This window comes from Dermacentor silvarum, chromosome 3, assembly GCF_013339745.2.
Source record: "Dermacentor silvarum isolate Dsil-2018 chromosome 3, BIME_Dsil_1.4, whole genome shotgun sequence".
NCBI classification, from domain to species: Eukaryota; Metazoa; Arthropoda; class Arachnida; order Ixodida; family Ixodidae; genus Dermacentor; species Dermacentor silvarum.
In genome coordinates this window covers 106,019,203-106,038,746 of record NC_051156.1, presented here as the reverse complement: position 1 = coordinate 106,038,746, position 19,544 = coordinate 106,019,203, and the positions used below count along the sequence as shown (strand labels likewise).

General features: G+C 46.6%; 1 protein-coding gene across 1 annotated transcript in view; it reads right to left on the bottom strand.

Moving 5' to 3' along the window:
* Positions 1–6,609: 6,609 nt before the first annotated feature.
* The window catches only part of LOC119445659 (adhesive plaque matrix protein), a 68,173-nt gene continuing 55,238 nt past the window's right edge, over positions 6,610–19,544 (bottom strand). The window contains exons 2-3 of the mRNA XM_037709932.2: positions 12,807–13,106; positions 6,610–10,410 (exon numbers count right to left, since the gene is read on the bottom strand). Coding sequence (XP_037565860.1) covers positions 8,356–10,410; positions 12,807–13,106 — 2,355 coding nt within the window. The 3' untranslated portion in view covers positions 6,610–8,355. The remainder of the gene's footprint in view (positions 10,411–12,806; positions 13,107–19,544) is intronic.

Below are 19,544 nucleotides of genomic sequence, written 5' to 3'. Positions count from 1 at the left end.
TGAACAAGTCTGATGTTACAGACACATGTATAATAGCGTCAGCTTTTAACGACCAATTTTCCAGCGTATTTCTGCGCAAAACAGATACTGTTGCTGAATTTAGAGCCAAAAGGTTACATATACCCGACCTCGTCATAATCGAACAGGGCATTTTTTCAGCACTTCTTCACCTGGACACAAAGAAACCATCCGGATCGGACGATGTTCCAAACTGCTTTCTTTAGAGATATGCCAAATGGAGCGCGAAATATTAATTAATTATTTTAGTGCAAGTTTCGATAAAGGTGAAGTTCCTAAAGATTGGAAAACAGCAAAGATTATACCAATCCACAATTCTGGTGATAATCATTCTGTGATAAATTATATAGGCCGATTTCTCTGTTGTGCAATGCCTCCAAGGCTATTGAGCACTTCATTTTTAAACACGTGAGCTCGTTTTTGGAAAGGGAGAACTTTTTCACGAGCCGCCAACATTGTTTTCGGCACGGGCTATCGACGGTGACGCAGCTGATTCATATTACGAACGAATTTTACGCAACGTTGGACAAGGGAGGACAATTCAACGTATTTTTTCGCAATTTCCAAAAGGCCTTCACCCGCGTGTCCCATTCATATTTATTGACAAAACTTAAGAGCCTTTTAAACAATAACCAACTTGTTATGGGGCTTGACTCTTATCTTTCTAACCACCATCAATACGTCCAAATAGCAAATCGAAGTCTCAAACAACACCAGTGCTTTCCGGGGTTCCTCAAGGCTCAGTCCTTGGGCCCCTTCTTATTTATCCGAATGACTTGGCCATCGACTCCCCTGTAAGCAGCCGCTTTTTTGCAGACGACTGCATTTTCTATCACAGCATTGAGTCAATCGAGGATCAAGCCGCACTAAACAACTACCTGGCTATTACTAATGGCTATTACTAACTGGTGTTATACGTGGAGATGACTTTGAATTTCGCTAAATGCACCCAGATGACAATAACACGTAAAAAAAAAAACTTGCTTCCCTATATACGCTTACATTGTGAACAATAACCTAATCACCCGTGTTCACCAGTTTAAATACTTGGGTACAATAATTGAGTCTACATTAAGTTGGAACTCGCATATCAAAATATTGTCTCTACAGCTTTAAAACGACCCTGGCATCGCTTGAAACATTTTAATAGCAAAACAAAATTAGTTGCATGCACGTCCCTCGTACGACCATTACTTGAGTACACAGATGTAGTTTGGGATCCGTACACCAAAAAAGAAACTAACCGCATCGAACGTATTCAGAAAAAGACGCTTCGTTTCGTTTAGAATGAATATGGTAGGCATGTGTCAGTATCCGGTCTTTATAAGCGGTCCGATCTTTGCACACTCGAATCCCGGCGGAAGTTGCAATGCCTCAAAATAATGTTCAACATCGTTAACAGTCAGATAAATCTAGATTTCCAGGCATACATTCAATTATTATTTATCACGACACTGCCTACCCGGACAAAACACAACAAGGCCATTGTGTTACCCCAATGTAGAACGCATGCATACTAAAGGCTCCTCTTTCCTAAGGACCATTGCTGAGTAGAACGGGCTGCCGAATGAGATAGTGAACCTGACAACGTCTGAATCTTTTTTTAGCGGCCGTTCTTCCATTCCTGTGATTGCTGGGCGTGCTTTGTTACCGAGAAAGTGATATGGTAATAAGTGTTGATCGTTCCTTGTATTGATTGTGTTGGTGTTTCTGTATTTCATTGTTTCTTTCGTCGTCATAACTCCTGCCTTGGCGGCCAAAAGGCTGCTGGCAGTATTGCAAATGAATAAATAAAGCAATTAATTAATTGACAAGGCAAAGCTTCACCGTTGTGACTGATTTCATAATGTAGTCACAATCAGAGTCATAATAAGCAGCATCATTACGGACACCATTGCCATTGTATATTATTTCCTTATTTCCTCTTATTTTCCTTCCTTCCTTCCTTCCTTCTTTCCTTAATGTCTTTTGTTTAGTGTATCTTTGCCTTTCCATTGACTATGGGCCCCACCCTTTGACCTTACGACGACAATTAAGTTCTTTGTCCCTTTCTCTCTCTCTATCTTTATTTCCCACGTGCAGATGTGGCCAACTAAAACTATCTCAGCTCAACTTACCTGTCTGTATTTACCACCCTTTGCCGTTACTCTGACGGGATTTGTGGATATTATTTGACAATACCTGCGATATCGAGAGGCGTGTGATGTGTGCGCCGCCGTCCGATTTCGAAGGCTGTGCGTTTGAAGACGCTTGTATGCTTTTTTATGTATCTTGTGTTGCTTTCATTCGTGATTTTTCGTCAGCTTTTATTTCCTTTCGCTACGCCTGTACCCCCCGGAAATAGGACGTGATGAAAATGGCGGGGATGACTTTTTTTTAGTTTTCGAGAAAACCGCCGCTCTCTCCTTTTTGTGTTTCCTGCCAAAGTTTCAGAGTAGTCGGTAAGTGCATCATTCTGGCCCCAGCACGCACGTCCACGAGTGTAGTTTATTTTGTGACTTTTTCAGCTTTTTTATTGAACGAAGTGAGTGTGATCCAGTGACAGAATGAAGGCTTGGGCCCCACTTGTACAAAAAGTGGGTCACGGAGCGAGTAGAACATGAACTCGAAAGTGCGAACTTTGATTACGCACAAAGCTGCAGGCGTGCTTGTCAACGTAAATACCTTGTTTCTTGCACTCGAGCCTTCTTTTTATGACGTAGTAATGACCACAGGCACCAATATTGTCATTATTTTCATTCTTGATGTTTATGCTGCAACGCAGAAATGAGGAGCGTTAAATAAATTAATGTCTTTTCTTGAGAAATCAGGTGCAGCGACCTGGTACGGTCGCCAGTTGCTGCAGAGACGAGCACGCTGTGTGTCCCTTTGTTCTTAATCTGCTTTGAAAAAAATCAGACTTGGTCAGACAAAAGTGTGGAAAGGAAAGACTTTATTTACATGAAATAAATACACTCCGCCCCCCACAATGAGTGAATATGAATAACGCACAGGCTCAGCGTCGAGGCTGAAAGAAAAGAAGACAACTACACACCACAATGATAGAAGGTAGACAACTAAAGAAATTGCTTATGGCTATGCTTTGATTCGGTTTGCCGACAAAGCTGCAAATGGTGATAATACAGATACGTTTTCACTTATTTAGCGCTGGCAGGCAGTACTGCAAAATTAATTGCAGTTTAAAAAACAAGAAAGCAGAAATCTGGATTAAATAAATTCATGCTAATTTCATGAAAGTAAAATGCATTCCGCTCGAAGCTAGCCTGAAGCAAGAGGCAATTCCATGTGAATATTGAATGTAAACTCGACTTGTAAATAGTACTTCTGAGCAATGTTTTACAAGCAAAGCGTCGTTCTAAGTGTTCAGTCAAATTATGCAGCCTGCGTGGGCAACTCGGGCATAGTCCATCTCTTCTACGTTTATGCGCAAAAGCTGACAAAAAAGGTTGCTAAAATCACTTTTAGGTTCGTTTTACGCGTTCAGTGAACGGAGCTGTCGTTGATATTGAACTCTGCTAATCATTGCTTTTAATCAAATCAGCAGGCACTTATTTCTATCGTTGTTATACTAAGTGCTTCAGAAGCGGATAGATGTGCTCGCCGCCTCACCTTCAGGCGAATAATCTCATAGCGTTGGATTAGTGGCGCGTTGTGACTAAACAGTAGGCCTGAATAATAATATGCTCATCAGAGGTAATAGAACTACGCCATTGGTTTGTTCCACGATCTTAACCTAACTGGGCTAGATACACGACTCGGTAAAGTGTTGATAAGCGCCGCGTAAACTTAAAAACATTAACTCCATTCTCGAAAGACAGTGTTAGCAACAAGCAGAACAGACACAACATAAATAATACTATAATTCTCGACGCTTAACAAGCAAGTAAAATCTAACGAGATTTAAATAACAGCGTTATTGATAGACACATGATGCACATGCACGCACATACACACGGACAAAGATTGTTCGGTGCTGAAGCAGGAACCGTTCAGCCGGCGAGGACGACTTCATTTCCTCTTCACGGCACGGGTGACTCGAACATCCCAACATGTCCCGCTGTAGGCAATTTCTTTTTCTTTCTTCGTGCTTCTGCTGCTTCCTTCGTAGCAGGTCACTTCCTTACTATGACAAGGTCACCGCCGAACGGAAAGCAAATGTAAAAATAAACACAGAAGAAAGGAAAGCATAAAGAAAAATGATAGTACGCCGCCCAATCGCTTCTTTCTACTCTTTCGTGGGGGTACTTTTTCTTCATTTACGGCCTCACCGAGAGTGGCCGTAGCGCCGCAATCGCCCGACACTGACCGAATGGCGCTCGAAGCGTCGCCGTTATGCGGCCCTTCAAGGACTCTGTGGAACCGGTGCCTTCCATTGTGCCGGGGCCAGGCCTGGACAAAGGCGTGGCCCGCACGCCATACTCGTGAATGCCTAACGGCTTTTCTTTCTTTTTCTTTTCTTTTTCCGATCCCGATCTCACTTTAGTTTATTGCGTTCATTTCTAGAGCGTTCGCGCCGGCCGGCGTATTAGACCTGTCTCAAGGGTGTTCCCACGTTCAGTCGGAACGACCGGAGCGCCGCCGTTCGAACGATCCGAAAAGTCGCTCGTTGCGCGAGGCACCCTGGCACGTAGTAACGCCTCTGCATTTCAATGGCGTTCCGCTTTAACGTCCGGCAATGATTTTGCTGCCCCCCCCCCCTTTTTTTTATTTGCTTTAAGGCCGCGTGAAATTGAGCATCTATTATGAACCGTGATGACGGTGGTTGCCAATTAAGACGGCCGTAGGGTACGCGGCCGCCGAACCGAGAAAGCGTACAGGGCGTATCCCCGCATGCCGTGTACGTCACCCTACCGACACAGCGGCCGGACGGAGGAGTGTGGTGGACGCAACTTACATACGCTTCCGAAACAAGCTGGGCATGCGAGCGCGGCGCATGAAATGCAAAGTCACGCGTCCCTGGCGTATTAATGGTTGATTGTATTCGCCTCGTATAGCCCGGAGGGCCGACGTGCCAGGCTGGCATAAATTGTGCCTGAAGGAACAGGAAATGGCATGATACCTGTTCGCTTCTTGACGTGGGAAGCAAGTAGCACTTTATCGCATCGTTCCTGCATACTTTGCTTCCTGTTCTCTCCTTCTCTTTATATTCTCTATTTCTTGCTATGTTCTTGTCCTCAACAGCATCGCAGCAGGAACTCGCTTCATGTTTGATGTAGCTGTCTAGCGGATTGCACATTCGTTCTTTGATAGAGCTTTGCGAGATCGCCACAATATTACCATATACACTGCCGCTGGCTACTTCGCGCCTTCTTTTAGAAGATTCCAACCGAAGAGCGTAGGAAGTAATCGAATGATTGCACTCTCTTTTTCTCTGTGCTGCTGCGATGGATAATAATTCAGGATACGATAAGGCAGCGCATGATTACAAAGGCGTAGATAGCAAGTGCAGCGCCGGTTCTGACAAGGGGCGCCATGTGCTGTAACTTACAAGCCCGGTCGTTAGCCGCGTAACAGTGACGTAAGGCACGTGATTTTCAGCTGTTTATAGAATTGATTCTTATAGAGACATTTGAAATCAGCATTATGAAAGGCAGAGTGGCTGAAAGCAAACCTAGTCATCACAGGCACACCTATGAAATCATTACTTGCTCTTACTAACGCATACTTTTTGTTACGGCTAACAAGAAAATGGGAGGCGATTCATGCACAACATGTCTTGAATAGTTAGAAGTAAATATCTTATCTACGTCGTTCTGCGCACATGTCTTCTTTCTGGTAGTTTCCGAGGATGTCGTATCGTCGCTTTTGGGTGGCCACGGGGCGCACGTGAACAAGCGCTCGAACTAAATTAAGTAATTAGCACTCGTGTAGACGTCAAAGGCCATCTGATGGCTAGCTTTCCCTCCATGATTAACGCATACCGGGGCTGTGACTGCGATAAAGAAAACTTCACTTGCTTAAACAGTACACTCGTATCAGCTTTATGTCATTCCAGAGAACCATTGTATCAGTATACAATTTTTGTAAGCAAAAAGCTTCTGGGCATTAGTTACCGTTCATTTTGGTCGTTGTTGTGGCTAAACTGATCTCATCATCTCGGATTGCTGTCCCTTATCGACAAGCACACACTTACTCACAATAATCATAGCAAGGCAAAGCCCTGGCATGCCTGCCGGCTAATGGTTTTTGTTCAAGTAATCGATGTTATTTGCATTCAGCCAAAACGCTACATCAGACGGCCTTCGAGATCGGCATGTACACGGTGCGCGTAACGTCGGATATATGACGTGGAGTCCGGGTTACGACGTTCATCCATGGTGACTGTGGTTCCGCTGGGTGATCTGAGAGAAGCGTTTTCTGTGGAATGTGTTTCCCTGTCACCTTTTCGCCTCCGTGTCTTCAGATTTGGATCTTGTGCGCTTAATGGGAGAAGCCGTTTGTGCCCAGGACTACTCTGCACTCGCTTTCTCGATCCTGTTGTGTCAGTGAAAATGCAGGGTGTCCCGGTCCTGTGTGTTCTGCTCTCCTAAAACTGTCGATAACTGAAAAGAAAACAAGACCACATGTAAGACAGACTCAAGCTTGTTCTCTTTTCACTCTCTGACTTTATTCCACATAAATTTGCGTGTAAAACACAACAGGAAATATGTGAATACTTCATTGTGCACTGTTTGAGAACATTCCAAGGTCAGCGTGAAAAATGCGTTATCGTATTGGAAATTTTTGGGACGGGGTATCAGGTGGCGTGTGATTCATTTATGAGGTGTTTTGACGCAGGAAATGGCGCAGTAACTTGATTAGCTCGCCGAACGCCAGCTTTCAGGCCAATGGTAAGTAGAAAGGTAGGGACAAAGTGGGAATGTTAAAAGGAGGTTTGGTATAAGAGTTAGGACAAGGAAGTATTCAGATCATAAAGTACTTATTCTCAGTTATAAAAACAACAAAAAAAGGATGTTAGCGTTAGAAAGCCTCTGCGCTCAGGTAAGCTCGAAAACTCTGACTGTTTGGCAGTTTAGCTGAGCGCACAGACTCTGATATAGAGATATGAAGCCTGTCTATTGGTCATTAACATGCAACATGATGAGCTTGTCATGGTAAGAAAAGGGTTAGTGCGCGCGTGAATATGAATACGCGTAATATGATCAACAAGATATGCCTATAATCAATTGACGAGAAGTAACAATGCTATATACAAGAATGTAGGGTGCAGCTATCTATTCGCCTGAAGATGATGAAGCTGCTACTTGTCGATAATTTCTTCGAGAGCTGCAAAAACAAATCGCTGACTACTGGCACGCGATTAGTATCTTTGCAAGTAGAAAACGCAAGCTTGGCTTCAGATCAATCATGTGAATTAGGTCTGGAAACATTTAGGTTGGTAAGTTTTCTTCTGCATGTCATAGAATAAACTAAATATATTATTTTGTAAATCTACTCTCTGAATACTATTAAGGGAGCTCTCAGACAGCGCTAAGACGGAAAACATTGAGGTAAAGAAGGAAGGTGGATTCCTGTAATGCCTAGAAAAGCTTGTTGACTGCTCTCTTCATGACGTCAGAAGCACTAGCTTTGTAATAATAGACTCAACAATTTTGTGTATTTTTCAAGCTAACACTGTAATGCCTGAATGGTTTATGACCGGTTAAACGCTTGTCAATGCCGAACTGTGCCTCAAAAGGCAAGGTCTTTATTTTTTTATTTTTTATCAGAATGCCCATATCAGACGGCCAGGAATCTGGTCGAGGAGTAAAAAAGGTGCATTTTTGGTGGCATAATGCGTGGAGCACATATTCAGATGCGCGGAAACCTCGCCGAGTCAGTATGGCGCCATTCTGTGGCGCAACAACCAAGAAATTAGCTCACTCATTGGCTAATTAGCTTTGTTCACTTTCTTTACACTTCTAGGGGTAAACATTTTTCAATAGTTTCAGGGGTTTAAGCGATTCTGACGTCAATTACGTTTGCTCTCTGGTGAGTTGCATCTGTACAGACGCCCAGCTTTGGCAAATCAAACGAGAGAGCGTTGCAGTTGATAGAAACGTTTCGAGCCTGACGGTGACATGGACGCTCCTGCTGTGTGATGTACAAGCTGTGACTGTCAGGGGACGCGACGCCGGCGAGCCTTGTGAAACGGCAGGTGCTGTCTTAGACAAGCGCAAGAATCTCGCTTCGCTTCACGCGTGCCGAAGCACTCGATCGATAAAAACGTGAGCACAGGACGGAGTCCCCGTAGTGCAAACGGCGATGGAGTTGAATGCCGAGGATGATGAGAGCTATAGAACGGTATGGGTGCGGGAGCCCTTCGGGACGCCCGTCATGGGAGCTGCCGGTGACCACTTAGCCCGAGCCGATGTTGTACGACAGGAGAGTTGTGTCAAACAAAGGCAGCGCCTTTTCCTCAACTTGCCCTTGCGCCGGTGCCCCCTGACCGCTGGGCTGGTAGAACTGCTGTGGCTGACCAGCGGCACCGCTGCCTGGAGAGGCTGACGACGAAGAAGAGGTCTTCTTCTTCAGGTAGGGTTCTTCGTACTTCTTGGGATCGTAGAGACCATGGTCGTACAGCTCCGGTTTATACGTGCCATCGTCGTTGTCGTCGTCGTCATCCTTCTTCAGTGACTGCACCGCGGTGCCACCCAATCCCGTCTGTGCTCCCTGGGGAGCCCCTGCGTACCCCGTCGGTGCCTGCTGGGGGTATCCTCCGGCTGCTTGCAGTGGGTAGGTGGGCAGCTGAGGCGGTGCCTGCCCTGTTCTTGGAATGAAAGCAGGAGCCTGCTGCACGGGAGGCCTAAAGGAATTGTAGAGCGGGACTTGACCACCGCCGCCTTGAGGAGGACCGTAGCTGGGTGAGGCCTTCAGCTGTGCTGCCTGCTGCGGTAGGTAGACGGGTGGCCTCTGCAAGGCTGGAGCGGCAGTGGCGGGTGGTCCGTATGGGGAGAAGCCCGGTCGCGTGGTTGCGGCGCCAGAAGCACCGCCAGGTGGAGCAAACTGTTGCTGCGGTGGCTGCCGCGGGATGAACTGCTTGAGGAAGTCGGCGAAGTTCGGCTTGTTGGCGGCTTTCTGGGATTCCTGGGCGAAAACGTTGGCGATGCTGACCTTAGGTTGTGCCTGCTGCTGTTGCAGGTACTGGGCAGGAACGTACTGCTTCGCTGGAGACGCCGAAGTCGGAGCAGTGGCGAACGGCGCGCCGCTGGGCCTAGCTGCACCGGCTGGTGGGTAAGTTCCAGGTCTAATAAGAGGCAGAGGGTAGCCCTGCTGCTGGGCGAACGTTGGGTAGCTTGGTCGCTGAGAGGTGGCCGCCGGAAGCTGAAGACCTGCGAAGGGCCTGGCAGGCTGTTGGGGCGCTGGAGATTTTGCGTTAAACTGCGGCCCGTAGGGGCTTGCCCTTGTCTGGACAGTGGGAGGAGCATATGGCACGTAGCCGAAGGTAGGGGGTTGCCTTGGCGCGGACTGGGGGGCTCCTCCTTGGAATGGGGATGCAGCCGACGCCGGCTGGCTCGTAGCAGCTGCGGACCTCTGCTCGGTTAGGTGCTGCTTGAAGAAGTCTGGGAAGGCGAGGTTCTCGACGGGCAAGTTTGGTGCGAGGCGCAGCACGGGCACGTGAGAAGGGCCGGGCGAAGGCTGGAAAGGAGGAGCAGTCGGCTGGAACTGAGGGTACGCCGGAGGCCTGTACTGAGCAGGTGGTCTCTGAGGGGCCTCGGAGTAGCTTGGAGGTCTGTACTTGGCAGCTGGGCTTTCACTAGATAGCGCGGGGGCCGGAGCAGGAGCGGGAGCTGGAGCGGGAGCGGGAGCCGGGACTGACGGAGCCGGTGCGGACGAAGAGGCTGACACGGTCTGTTGTAGGTGCTGCGGGATTGTGTCCTTGGGCGCTCCTTCCTGGTAGATGTCACCTTCGGCCTTGAAACCCTCCTTGCCAGCCGTGTACTTGATGATCCTCTGTCGACCGGAAGCGTCGATGAAGCCGTAGGAGCCCTTCACCGTACCGTCGGGAAGCCTGGTCTCCTCGCGGAAGCTGCCGGTCTTGTCGGTACCCTTTCCAGTGTCGTAACCGAACTTGTAGTCACCCTCAAGCTTAGCGCCAATGCTTACGTAGTGCAAGGGAGCGGCATTGAACACAGCTACTTTCGCTTCCTCGGCTTTAGCGGAGCTGCTGGACGACTGTGATGCGGATTGAGCCTGGGACTGCTGCAGAGCCTGCGCCTGTGGTGGCGGCTGCGGCTGCTGCTGTGGTGGCGGCTGGTACTGCTGCTGCTGTGGTGGCGGCTGGTATTGCTGCTGCTGGGGTGGTGGCTGGTATTGCTGCTGCTGTGGTGCCGGTCGGTATTGCTGCAGCTGTGCTGGCGGCCGGTACTGCGGCTGATATTGCGGCTGAGGTGCTGCTCTCGGAACGTAGCTCTGCGAAAGGCAAGAGGAAATAATCGGTTAGCTCTTGGGGTATGCTTCATGTTGAGTGCGCAATTCAAATTGCAACATGATCACGCTATCATAGTAAGCTAAAGCAAAATCATATTCACGTAATTCGGCATAGGTGAATTCGTCCCGCCTTTCATGAAAATTTGACTAAGTTTAAAGGTCACAGAGCACCTCTAATACGACCATTTGGAGGCGTCGAATCAATTACGAATTGGGCATACTACGCCAGCTTTCATGGAATGAAAATAACCATTTTTTCTATGGGCAAGGAAGCTTGTGTGAGATAGACATGCCCGTGCGATAGACATGTGTCAGCCTCATGTGATAAAAACATATTTAAAAATCCTCACACGTAATTGACATATGTAAACAAACACACGTTTTTGAAACGACATCGTACCAGGCTGTGTTAATTTCTAACTTTTACCTGTACTGACTACTGCGCCTCTAACTGTCCAAGGCGATTACATAATTTCGGAAGGCTTGAGTTGTACAGATATGACCACGCTGGCGCTGTGCCGCTGGCTTTAATCATTGTAACCCTGTTCCCCCCACCCCCCTTCCCCCCAATGTGGATAGTGAGAATACCAAATAGAACCTGCATGGCGGTGATGCCTGCGCGCGTCACACAACCACCACAGTGTGGTGGTTAAGCCAGAGTTGTCATAATGCGCAGTACATTATTTCGTCTAAATTGCATGCTTTTAGCTATGAACTACACTGCGTATCCTTTCGTTTTCCTCCTCAAACCTCATTTGTGACCTGAGGTTGGCTGTATGACGACAATTATTTTTGTTCAGCCTGCAATTTCTACCGTATACCACTATATTTTGAGAAATTACAAATAAATAAGTGTTCAGGATGTCAAAAAGCATTTGGCATGGAGATTGTGTGAATCCCTAAGCTTCATCTGTTTCTGTGGAATCGCATACTTGAAAGTGCCGTGATTTACTTGTGCGCTGCGTGTTGCGTACTAAGACGAGCAGTTTTTGAATGTAAAACATTGCACTGCTTTTAAATAAGCGCTGAAATACCACGTGAAATACCACGATGCAAGCTCGCACCCATAACTAATCCACAGAAGCAGAATTGTGAAAGAAGCCGCACCGCACCTTCTGAAAGACACTCATACCAAATCCTAGGAAACATGTATATAATGTCCACGGATTCCAAGGTGATTGAACAATTGCAGCGTCATGTTTCGATTTAATTTAATTTTTATAACGCTTTACGAAAAAAATGGCTCAGTGCCGGAAAGGCCGACGTAGATTCAAGGCAATCTGGATACTTTCGAGGGAATTATTGCATGGAAATAAAGAAACATGCAAAATTTACTTGGAACACACGACGCACACAACCTTTACGACGTCACGTTCCCTTTCTGCACGCATAAACGGTTCACACTTGACTGCAGCTTTTATAAGCGTGATGAGATCCCAGTTTAACTGTTACAAACGGTACGGCGTCCCCACCAGCTATCAGCAGGGGTTAGTGCGTAAGCACGTTACCAATTGTAAAGACGAGCACGAGCTCATTTCGCTACGCAACGAACATGCGCAAGTGTACAACACTGCGTGTGCACAACACTTGCTGTTGACGAGACAAGCTAGGCGTTATCGGAAGGAGCCGCATTCACTCGCCAGCATCTTCTTTTCATTGTCAATAAAAAAGTTGTCGCAGTTTCACCTGAAAGGCGAAGCATCAATTGCGATAGCAAATTGGTAGAGAGCTATACGGAGTAATGATATTAGCTTTATCAGCTGTATAAACTTGGACATGCAGCAGCACCGGCAACACGCAGAACTGTTGTCGACGCCATCGGCGTTTTGCCCGCGTTCGCTCAAAATGCGTGCGGCGTTGGTGACTGTTGCCGGAGCCTCTGATATAAATAGGCACTTGGTTCCGCAGCTAAACGTCGCCTCCCTTCCCTCCCCCTCTCCCCCACGGCCTCTCGCGCATCGGAAGAAGGCGCATTTGCTCTACATATATGGTGATTGTAAAGGAGGAAAGAGACGCCTACTTCTGCAGCCCTTAAGGGAGCACGGCGCTGAACGCGCGTTTGTTCTCCGCCGTGCGTTCACTACCCGTGAAAGCGCGCGCCCCTCGCGCCCTTTCACTCGCACATACAGCGTTCGGCGCGAGGTGACGATTTCATCTCCATTGACGTCATACGGAACCTCACGGCGACGGCGACGGCGACGCCGACGGCAGAAATCTGCTTTTGAGTGTCCATATAATTGCTATCGCAATAAAAGAAACAAGCACGGTGGCTTTTCTAGGTCTGTTCTAGCATAATGTTGCATACAATGACTTAGTGCTCTACTTTTATTATTATTAGGCACAGGTAACTTGAATCGTGTAGTAGGGTATGTACTCACAACACCAGCCGACGCTGAGGGTGGTGGTCCCTGCGGCTGGAATCCCTGCGAGACGAAAGGCTGCCGCGGTTGCGTGGGCGGGATCACCTGCTGCGGCACGTAGCCCTGGGGCAGCTGATAGCCGCGAGGAATCGTGCCGGATCCGGCTCCACCCTGTGCTGGAGCGCCACCGCCGGCGAGTCCCGAGCCGTACGGCTGGAATCCCTTGTAGCCGCCGTTGAGGGGCGGTGGACCCTGGAGGTACTGCTGCTGCGCGGCGCACAGCGTCGCCGACACAGCCAGCAGCCACGATGCCACAATCTGCGAAACACAACGGGGAAGACGGGCATGTTAAGAACAGTTCCTGGAGGAAATGTTTGGAGCGGTATTGTTGTGACAAATAAAATGTGACGAATTAGATTGTTATCACTGTACATTTCTGTGAACATATTCGACAGATCCTTAAACTGTGGCTCAACAGAGTGAGTGGGATATCGTGTCAGATTCAGCCAGGGGGACTCTCTAGGTACTGCACAGAGGACCAGGAGTGCCAGCGGACCAGTGTGCCGGTCTGAACTTGACACCGAGACTCTTATTGAGCGGGAACTGTCCACTATGGCGTTGCTTGTGAGCTAACATATGTCTTGTCCACTGTATAGAATTGATGATGTAATATATCTGTGGCATAATGTTTGCTATTTTTTTTTTCATTTTTCTTCACTGTACTGTCCACTCTCCAAGCTTTATAGCATATGTCAGGGGACTAAAGAGTTTGTCGGGCGTTCAGTCTTTACTCTTTACCTCACGCAGGAGTATTGTTGTATTCTTTCTGAAATTAAATAGCTTTTACAGGTTTGACAACTGCTCCACCACGATGTGTGTATTTTATCTGTTCCAGCTGTCAGAAAGCACGCAACGTGACTGCTTATCACGATTGGCACTCGCGAAATTCCAGTCAACCATTAGCATCCTATGAACACCCTTTGAACATTGAAATTAATATGATTTTTTATATGTTTAAAAATGTCCAGCTAACATCCTATTTACCTGCTGTGTCTGAAATAACGCATTTTAGTGCTGCTGACATCACATTGACTGGATATGTGTTTAGTTCTTAGGCATGTACATGCTCATTCCGTCAATGTATAGGCACCGCTCTGTAACATCAGCTAGCCATATTAAGTGCACTCAGATGTTTATTCTTAATAAAGTAAACGAAAAGGTGATAAATGGCTGTTTTCAATATGTGCGGTCGGCGTGCTCTACTGTTTCATGATCAACACAACATCACACAATAATACTAACATTTAGAATGCAAGTACTACACTCCATGGCCGTTGAGTACGCTGCTCACAAAATGCTCCAGGAGCCAGGAGTCACTGTACATGCCGCACTGGACGTTACGCAGGATATCTCTGTCGCTATTTATAGCCATTCTTTGTGAAGGCCAGAGTGACCTGGTTAGAACACGTGCGTTTTGCAGAAGTAAACAGCAGAACGCTTCAAATTTCTCAAAGCGTTGCCTACGCCTACAAAAATTCTGAGAAGTAACAAAAAGCTGATAATTCACCATCAGAATAGATGCTTAATTAATTAAAAGAACGCATGAAAGCGGTCATCACACGGTGAACCATGGTGATAGATCGGGAAGGTCTGTGTCATTATTGTAACCTCGAGTGTTTTGTTGTTGTTTCTTTTCTTTCTTTCTTTTTTGTGCTATTCTATGCGCAAAATGTGTTATCAGCAAGTAGAAACAACCACCCAAAGTAATGTTACAGATACCTTTTTTCTAACTATATAGGACATTTAAGTGTCCAGATACATATCGATGGAAAGTGAATGCATCTACGCAGCGTATTTTCTATGTGCACATTCTGAGACTAGCGTCCTGTGAGCACTGCAAGAGTGGCGTAACCGCCTGGATCAATCGCGTACATTAATGGACATCGTTGGCTAATTGGGGCTGGCATCGCAACGGTCTCACAAGGCGCATACACCGCCACTGACTCAACAGGCCTGCTCCCGCGGTGCAGAAACCATACCGGTTAAATATGAACGGCGATTACGAAAGCACGAAAGTACGCCGACGCCGAACGACGGCGCTGCCGACGCACTTTTTCCGGGTTCCCGTCTCTGACGCGAGATGCCGCTAGCTGCCCTACGACGCGTGCTTATTCCGTTCTTTTTTCATTTCCAGAGGCCGTATTCTGAAGCGGTCCACATCGGTGATAGTATCGCCTCGGCGACACTATCACCGCCAGGCGCACATTGATTGGCTGGTTGAGCAAAATTGGACGACGTCGTGCTCAACCAGCCAATCAGCTCATCAAATTTTGCTAAATCTGCCAATCAGCGCGCGCCGTTGGCCAAGGTGATAGTATCGCCGAAGTGGATCGTTTCAGAATACGGTCCCAGGTCATGAAAGTGTCATATCTGAGTTTGTGAATGATGACATTGCCATGACTGACTAATAGTAAATATATCGTATATAATAGTAAATATATTGGGCAAGTGCTCATCGAAGAGTGCGAGCGGTCCTCTTTCATTTTTCTAATTCTTTACACCGTTGCGTACACTAAAGCGGGTTGTGTCGTGGGCGGTGGGCTGCTTCGCTGTATGTTTGAAGTACTGAATTGCTCGCGAAAGGACGACTGCGTCTACGTTAAGATTTCCAGCTGGTCAAATATTAATCCAGAGCTCGCCAATACCGCTTTTCTCATGGAGCCTATTTGCATCAAAAGTTAAATCAAATCAAATAATAAATAAATAAATCGTGGTTTCGTGTAAAGTATGTTAAGTACAATTTGGCAGAGCATGGAAGCTTTTGAACGTTCACCGCAGCAAAGGTGCGCTGTCCATGGCGCCAAAGAACTGCGTTCACTCTTATCGTAATTTACGCTGGCTCGATCCCAGGAATGACATGTACTCCAAGACAGTCCCTCAGTTTACTGACCAGCAACAGGGTTTGGATGCTTGTCATTTTATTTTTGTGGAGGGTGGTATTGCCCTCAGCGGTCCCAAATTCAGCAAACATATTTGGTAGATTATGGTGTTTGATGCTCTGAAATATTACATATATATCGTTGTTGACCTATGTTACAAGTGTACGTTTTCGTCCAACTCTAGAGCAACCAGTCTCATATTTCATTTTCTCGAATTATAAGCGTAAAGTAACGGATAAAAGAAACCTTGCTAAACAACGCATACACTGAAAGTGTGCTTCACCCAACAAAGTAGTGTTAGGTGGCGTAGCCAGAGTTGCGAAGCCTGAGTGGAAAGATTACTCTCTTTGCAAAGACGGAAACTTTAAGGAGTTCGTAAGACATGGTACCATGCGAAACAGCGCCAAAACAGGAAAGAGCGGTAAGTCAGTTCTCGCCCTGCTAACAATTTGGCGCGGGCTGAATAGTTTGCGCGCTGTTTGCGCAACCACGAATCTGACAGACTGGCGCTTTGTTGGAGTTTTACAGCAGAGCGTCAGGGAGTAAAAAAATAAAAAATAAAAGGGAAAGAAAGAAAAAACTAAGAAAATAAAAAGAAAAGAGCGAACGAAGATAAATGCCGTAAATCTAAGGAGAAGAGATACAAAGAAATACAAATGTGGAAGAGGCGTGAAAGAGTGAGAAAGGTCATAGGCTGCTGAAGCCAAAAATGTAGCATGCGATTATTAGCATTTTACTTTATTTTATGCATGCGCCGGCACTCACACCTCATGGTTGTTCCTGGGAATGGTAAATAAATTAATGATTGATTGATTGATTGATTGATTGATTATTGCTGTTGTTATGATTAGTAGTGCGGTTGTTGCTGATGTTATTACTTCATTTGCTAACATTGCTTTAAACCCTTGTATTCGCTATAACTATATAGATCGGCATCGGCTAGCTCCAAAAATAATCCGTAGACACGATTATTTCATTTCACTCCTGTCCGGAACACCGGAAATCTCGTTTGTCACCGTTTTTTTATGCTTGTTCTATCTCGCAAACTTCTTATATATATATATATATATATATATATATATATATATATATATATATTCATTCGTATCTTCTAGTTTCCACGTACAATAGAATGCGCCAACAGACAGATCCATCTTGGAGAAAACTCAAAATAATATTTTTTTTTTCTTTTTGCCCTTACAGCCGTCCCGGACATTGTAGCGGACAAGGCCAGGAAAGGCAGCCGGGTAAACTTGATTCCAAGGAATCACTAGTCGAAAACAGGCTATTATTACCGTTATTCAACAGATCGCTCGCGGTTATTTTTTTCGTCGTCGTTTCGATCAGCGAGAAGCAGAGGGTTCTCGGCGCGTGCCTCGAAGAAAAAAAAAGATTCCTGAAAGCTCCAGAGAGAGATTTTGCCCCTGCCTCGATGTGTAGGTTACACAGAAGGTCGCCCCGACGGAAAGACGATTGCGATCACGGCGTGCCGAGCAAGGTCGGACGGGCGTGCCTCGAGCGTCGGTGATTCCGGGCTTTCTGGCGCGATACCAGCTTGCCCTAACCTAAATTCGTTTACTACGTCTTGAGTACGTGCAGTCACGTCTGCAGTTTTCTTTAAACTATACCAGCTACTTGCTCTTCCAGGTCGCCTTGCAGTATACTCGCGGACAACTTTCCGCGGCTATGAAGGGAAAGTTACGGGTGCGCGGCTGCTGCACATGTGTTACCGCGCCAACTAGTCCGGCAGCGTTTGACAGTGCTTTTCGTTGCTCGGAACAGACGCTGAATCGACGCAGCTTCCACGTGCGATGGTTTCGTGTTTGCCGAGACGCGGAAGGGAAAAGCCGCAAAATAAGTAAACTTTTACAATCAGCGGTGTGTGCTGTCTTATTTACATGTTGCTAATAAGGTGTTTATGTTTTCTCTTCCCCAACCTAAAGCAAACTAAAACGTGGGACTCTTTTCAGAAGCGCTCTCACTTGTGCGCGCTTTGCCTCCGCAGCTTTTCCCTCATAGCCACAGAAAGTTATCCGCGAGTAGTGTGCTCACTCGCCACGAACGGAACTATATTGCCGCCTGACGCCAGTCTGTAAGCGTCATAGAAGTCATTTTCACAGCAGCAGTGCATTTTTCTCGAGGGAGGAAGAATGTAGCGAGTCTCATAAAGGACTCACTAAATAACGAGTTTGTATTGTTGTCGTGAACAAACACGAAAGCATCAAGAAACCGGAGTTTCGGTTGAAGATACTGCATCTCTTCGCTTCAAGCCTTATAAAGTCACGCATTCTTTTTTTTTTCTGTTTTTCAGAAGGATAACCTAGAGAAGACCATTCGTTCAGGCCCTACAATTATGTCGGCTCAGCCATTGATTCTCTTCAAGAAAAACGTCGTCGGTGTCTTAAAAACAACGCACATGTATTTTCTTTTATATTTAACCTAAAATGAAGGAAGACAGAGAGCGAGAGTTAAGACAACGGAAGGACAGGTAGGTTGACCACAGCTAATGCCCACTTGGCTGCCGTGACCGGGGAGAGGGGGAAACGCAGGAAAATCCTATAAATGCATAGTGTCATGGAAACGAGTATTGGAGACGATTTTTTCTCCATCACTCGCGACGCAACGTAAACGACCGTCCTGTCTGCAGTACATATATGGGCCAGTACACGACTGTGAAATATACGCACACTTTCATGCAGCATTCAACAACTGAAATGCGAAAGTGGAGTGCGTTTTTTTTTTTTTTTTTTTTTTTGCGCCGCCTAGCGAAATGCAAAGCGTACGAAGACATTCTACCAAATGTTATGTGTGAATCCCGCATTCCCCAAGCGTTGTTCGGGACGCATGAGTGCTGGTCACACATCTTCGCGTCCTTTGCTTTTAGCAAGGTTATGGAAAAACCACGCAATCCCCTTTTCGCATTTCCGTCGTTGAGTGCTGAACAAAAATGCACGTGCAAACATTTAAAGGCACTTGAGCAGCGCTGTTATTTGCCAACACATGCATAGTCTCCCGGCGCAAATGTCTGCACGAAGTCACAGTGAACTTACCAGCCATTGCGACACGTAAAATTTTTACTGCCTTTTGCAGTGCCAACATGCAGACAACAACGGGTGACGTCGACCGCTCTTCAGACAGCATTTACGCACGACACGCTTGACAGGACCATTGATTATGCACCACTATTACGCGATTGCAATCAGGTCGACTCTACAGGCGCCACTCGGCTTGTCCCAATATGATCTTACAGCCGTTATGCAATTAAACGCTAACTATGGAATCGCTGCACGCTCCGTTAATGTGGGTATTTCCTCGCAGCACAAGCCTTTAAAAACGGAAGCCTACTTGGTGCGGCCGTTATGAGCAAGGCAGTTTTGCGAACACGCGTGATTATCTAGTCGAAAGAAATAAAAGCGGAACAACCCCTGCCATAGGTGCCTGCTTGGAACAATCGAAAGAACACACATAGCTCGAGGCTGTAATCCCAGCAGTGTGAATATAAACTGCCGACTCGCGTCTGTGCTTACGGCCGTTCATACAATCTCATAGACTATTTGGGCATCGCGCTTTGTCAGAAGATTTGCGGTTTGTGAAAAGTTTCCTAGCTATAGCTATCAACCTCTCACAAAACACGAAATGGTCTGCGCCATGTTCGCCGCTGTATTTTCGTAGTGTGCGCTGATTGAACTGAAAAGAGCTGAGGCGCGACGCACCCACTGGTGCTGTTTCATGTTGGTTTCCATAGACTATGCCGTAACAATTTTCATATAAGACTATAAGTCACGTGGTACAGCTGTAGTGGAGCTTCCATGCTATC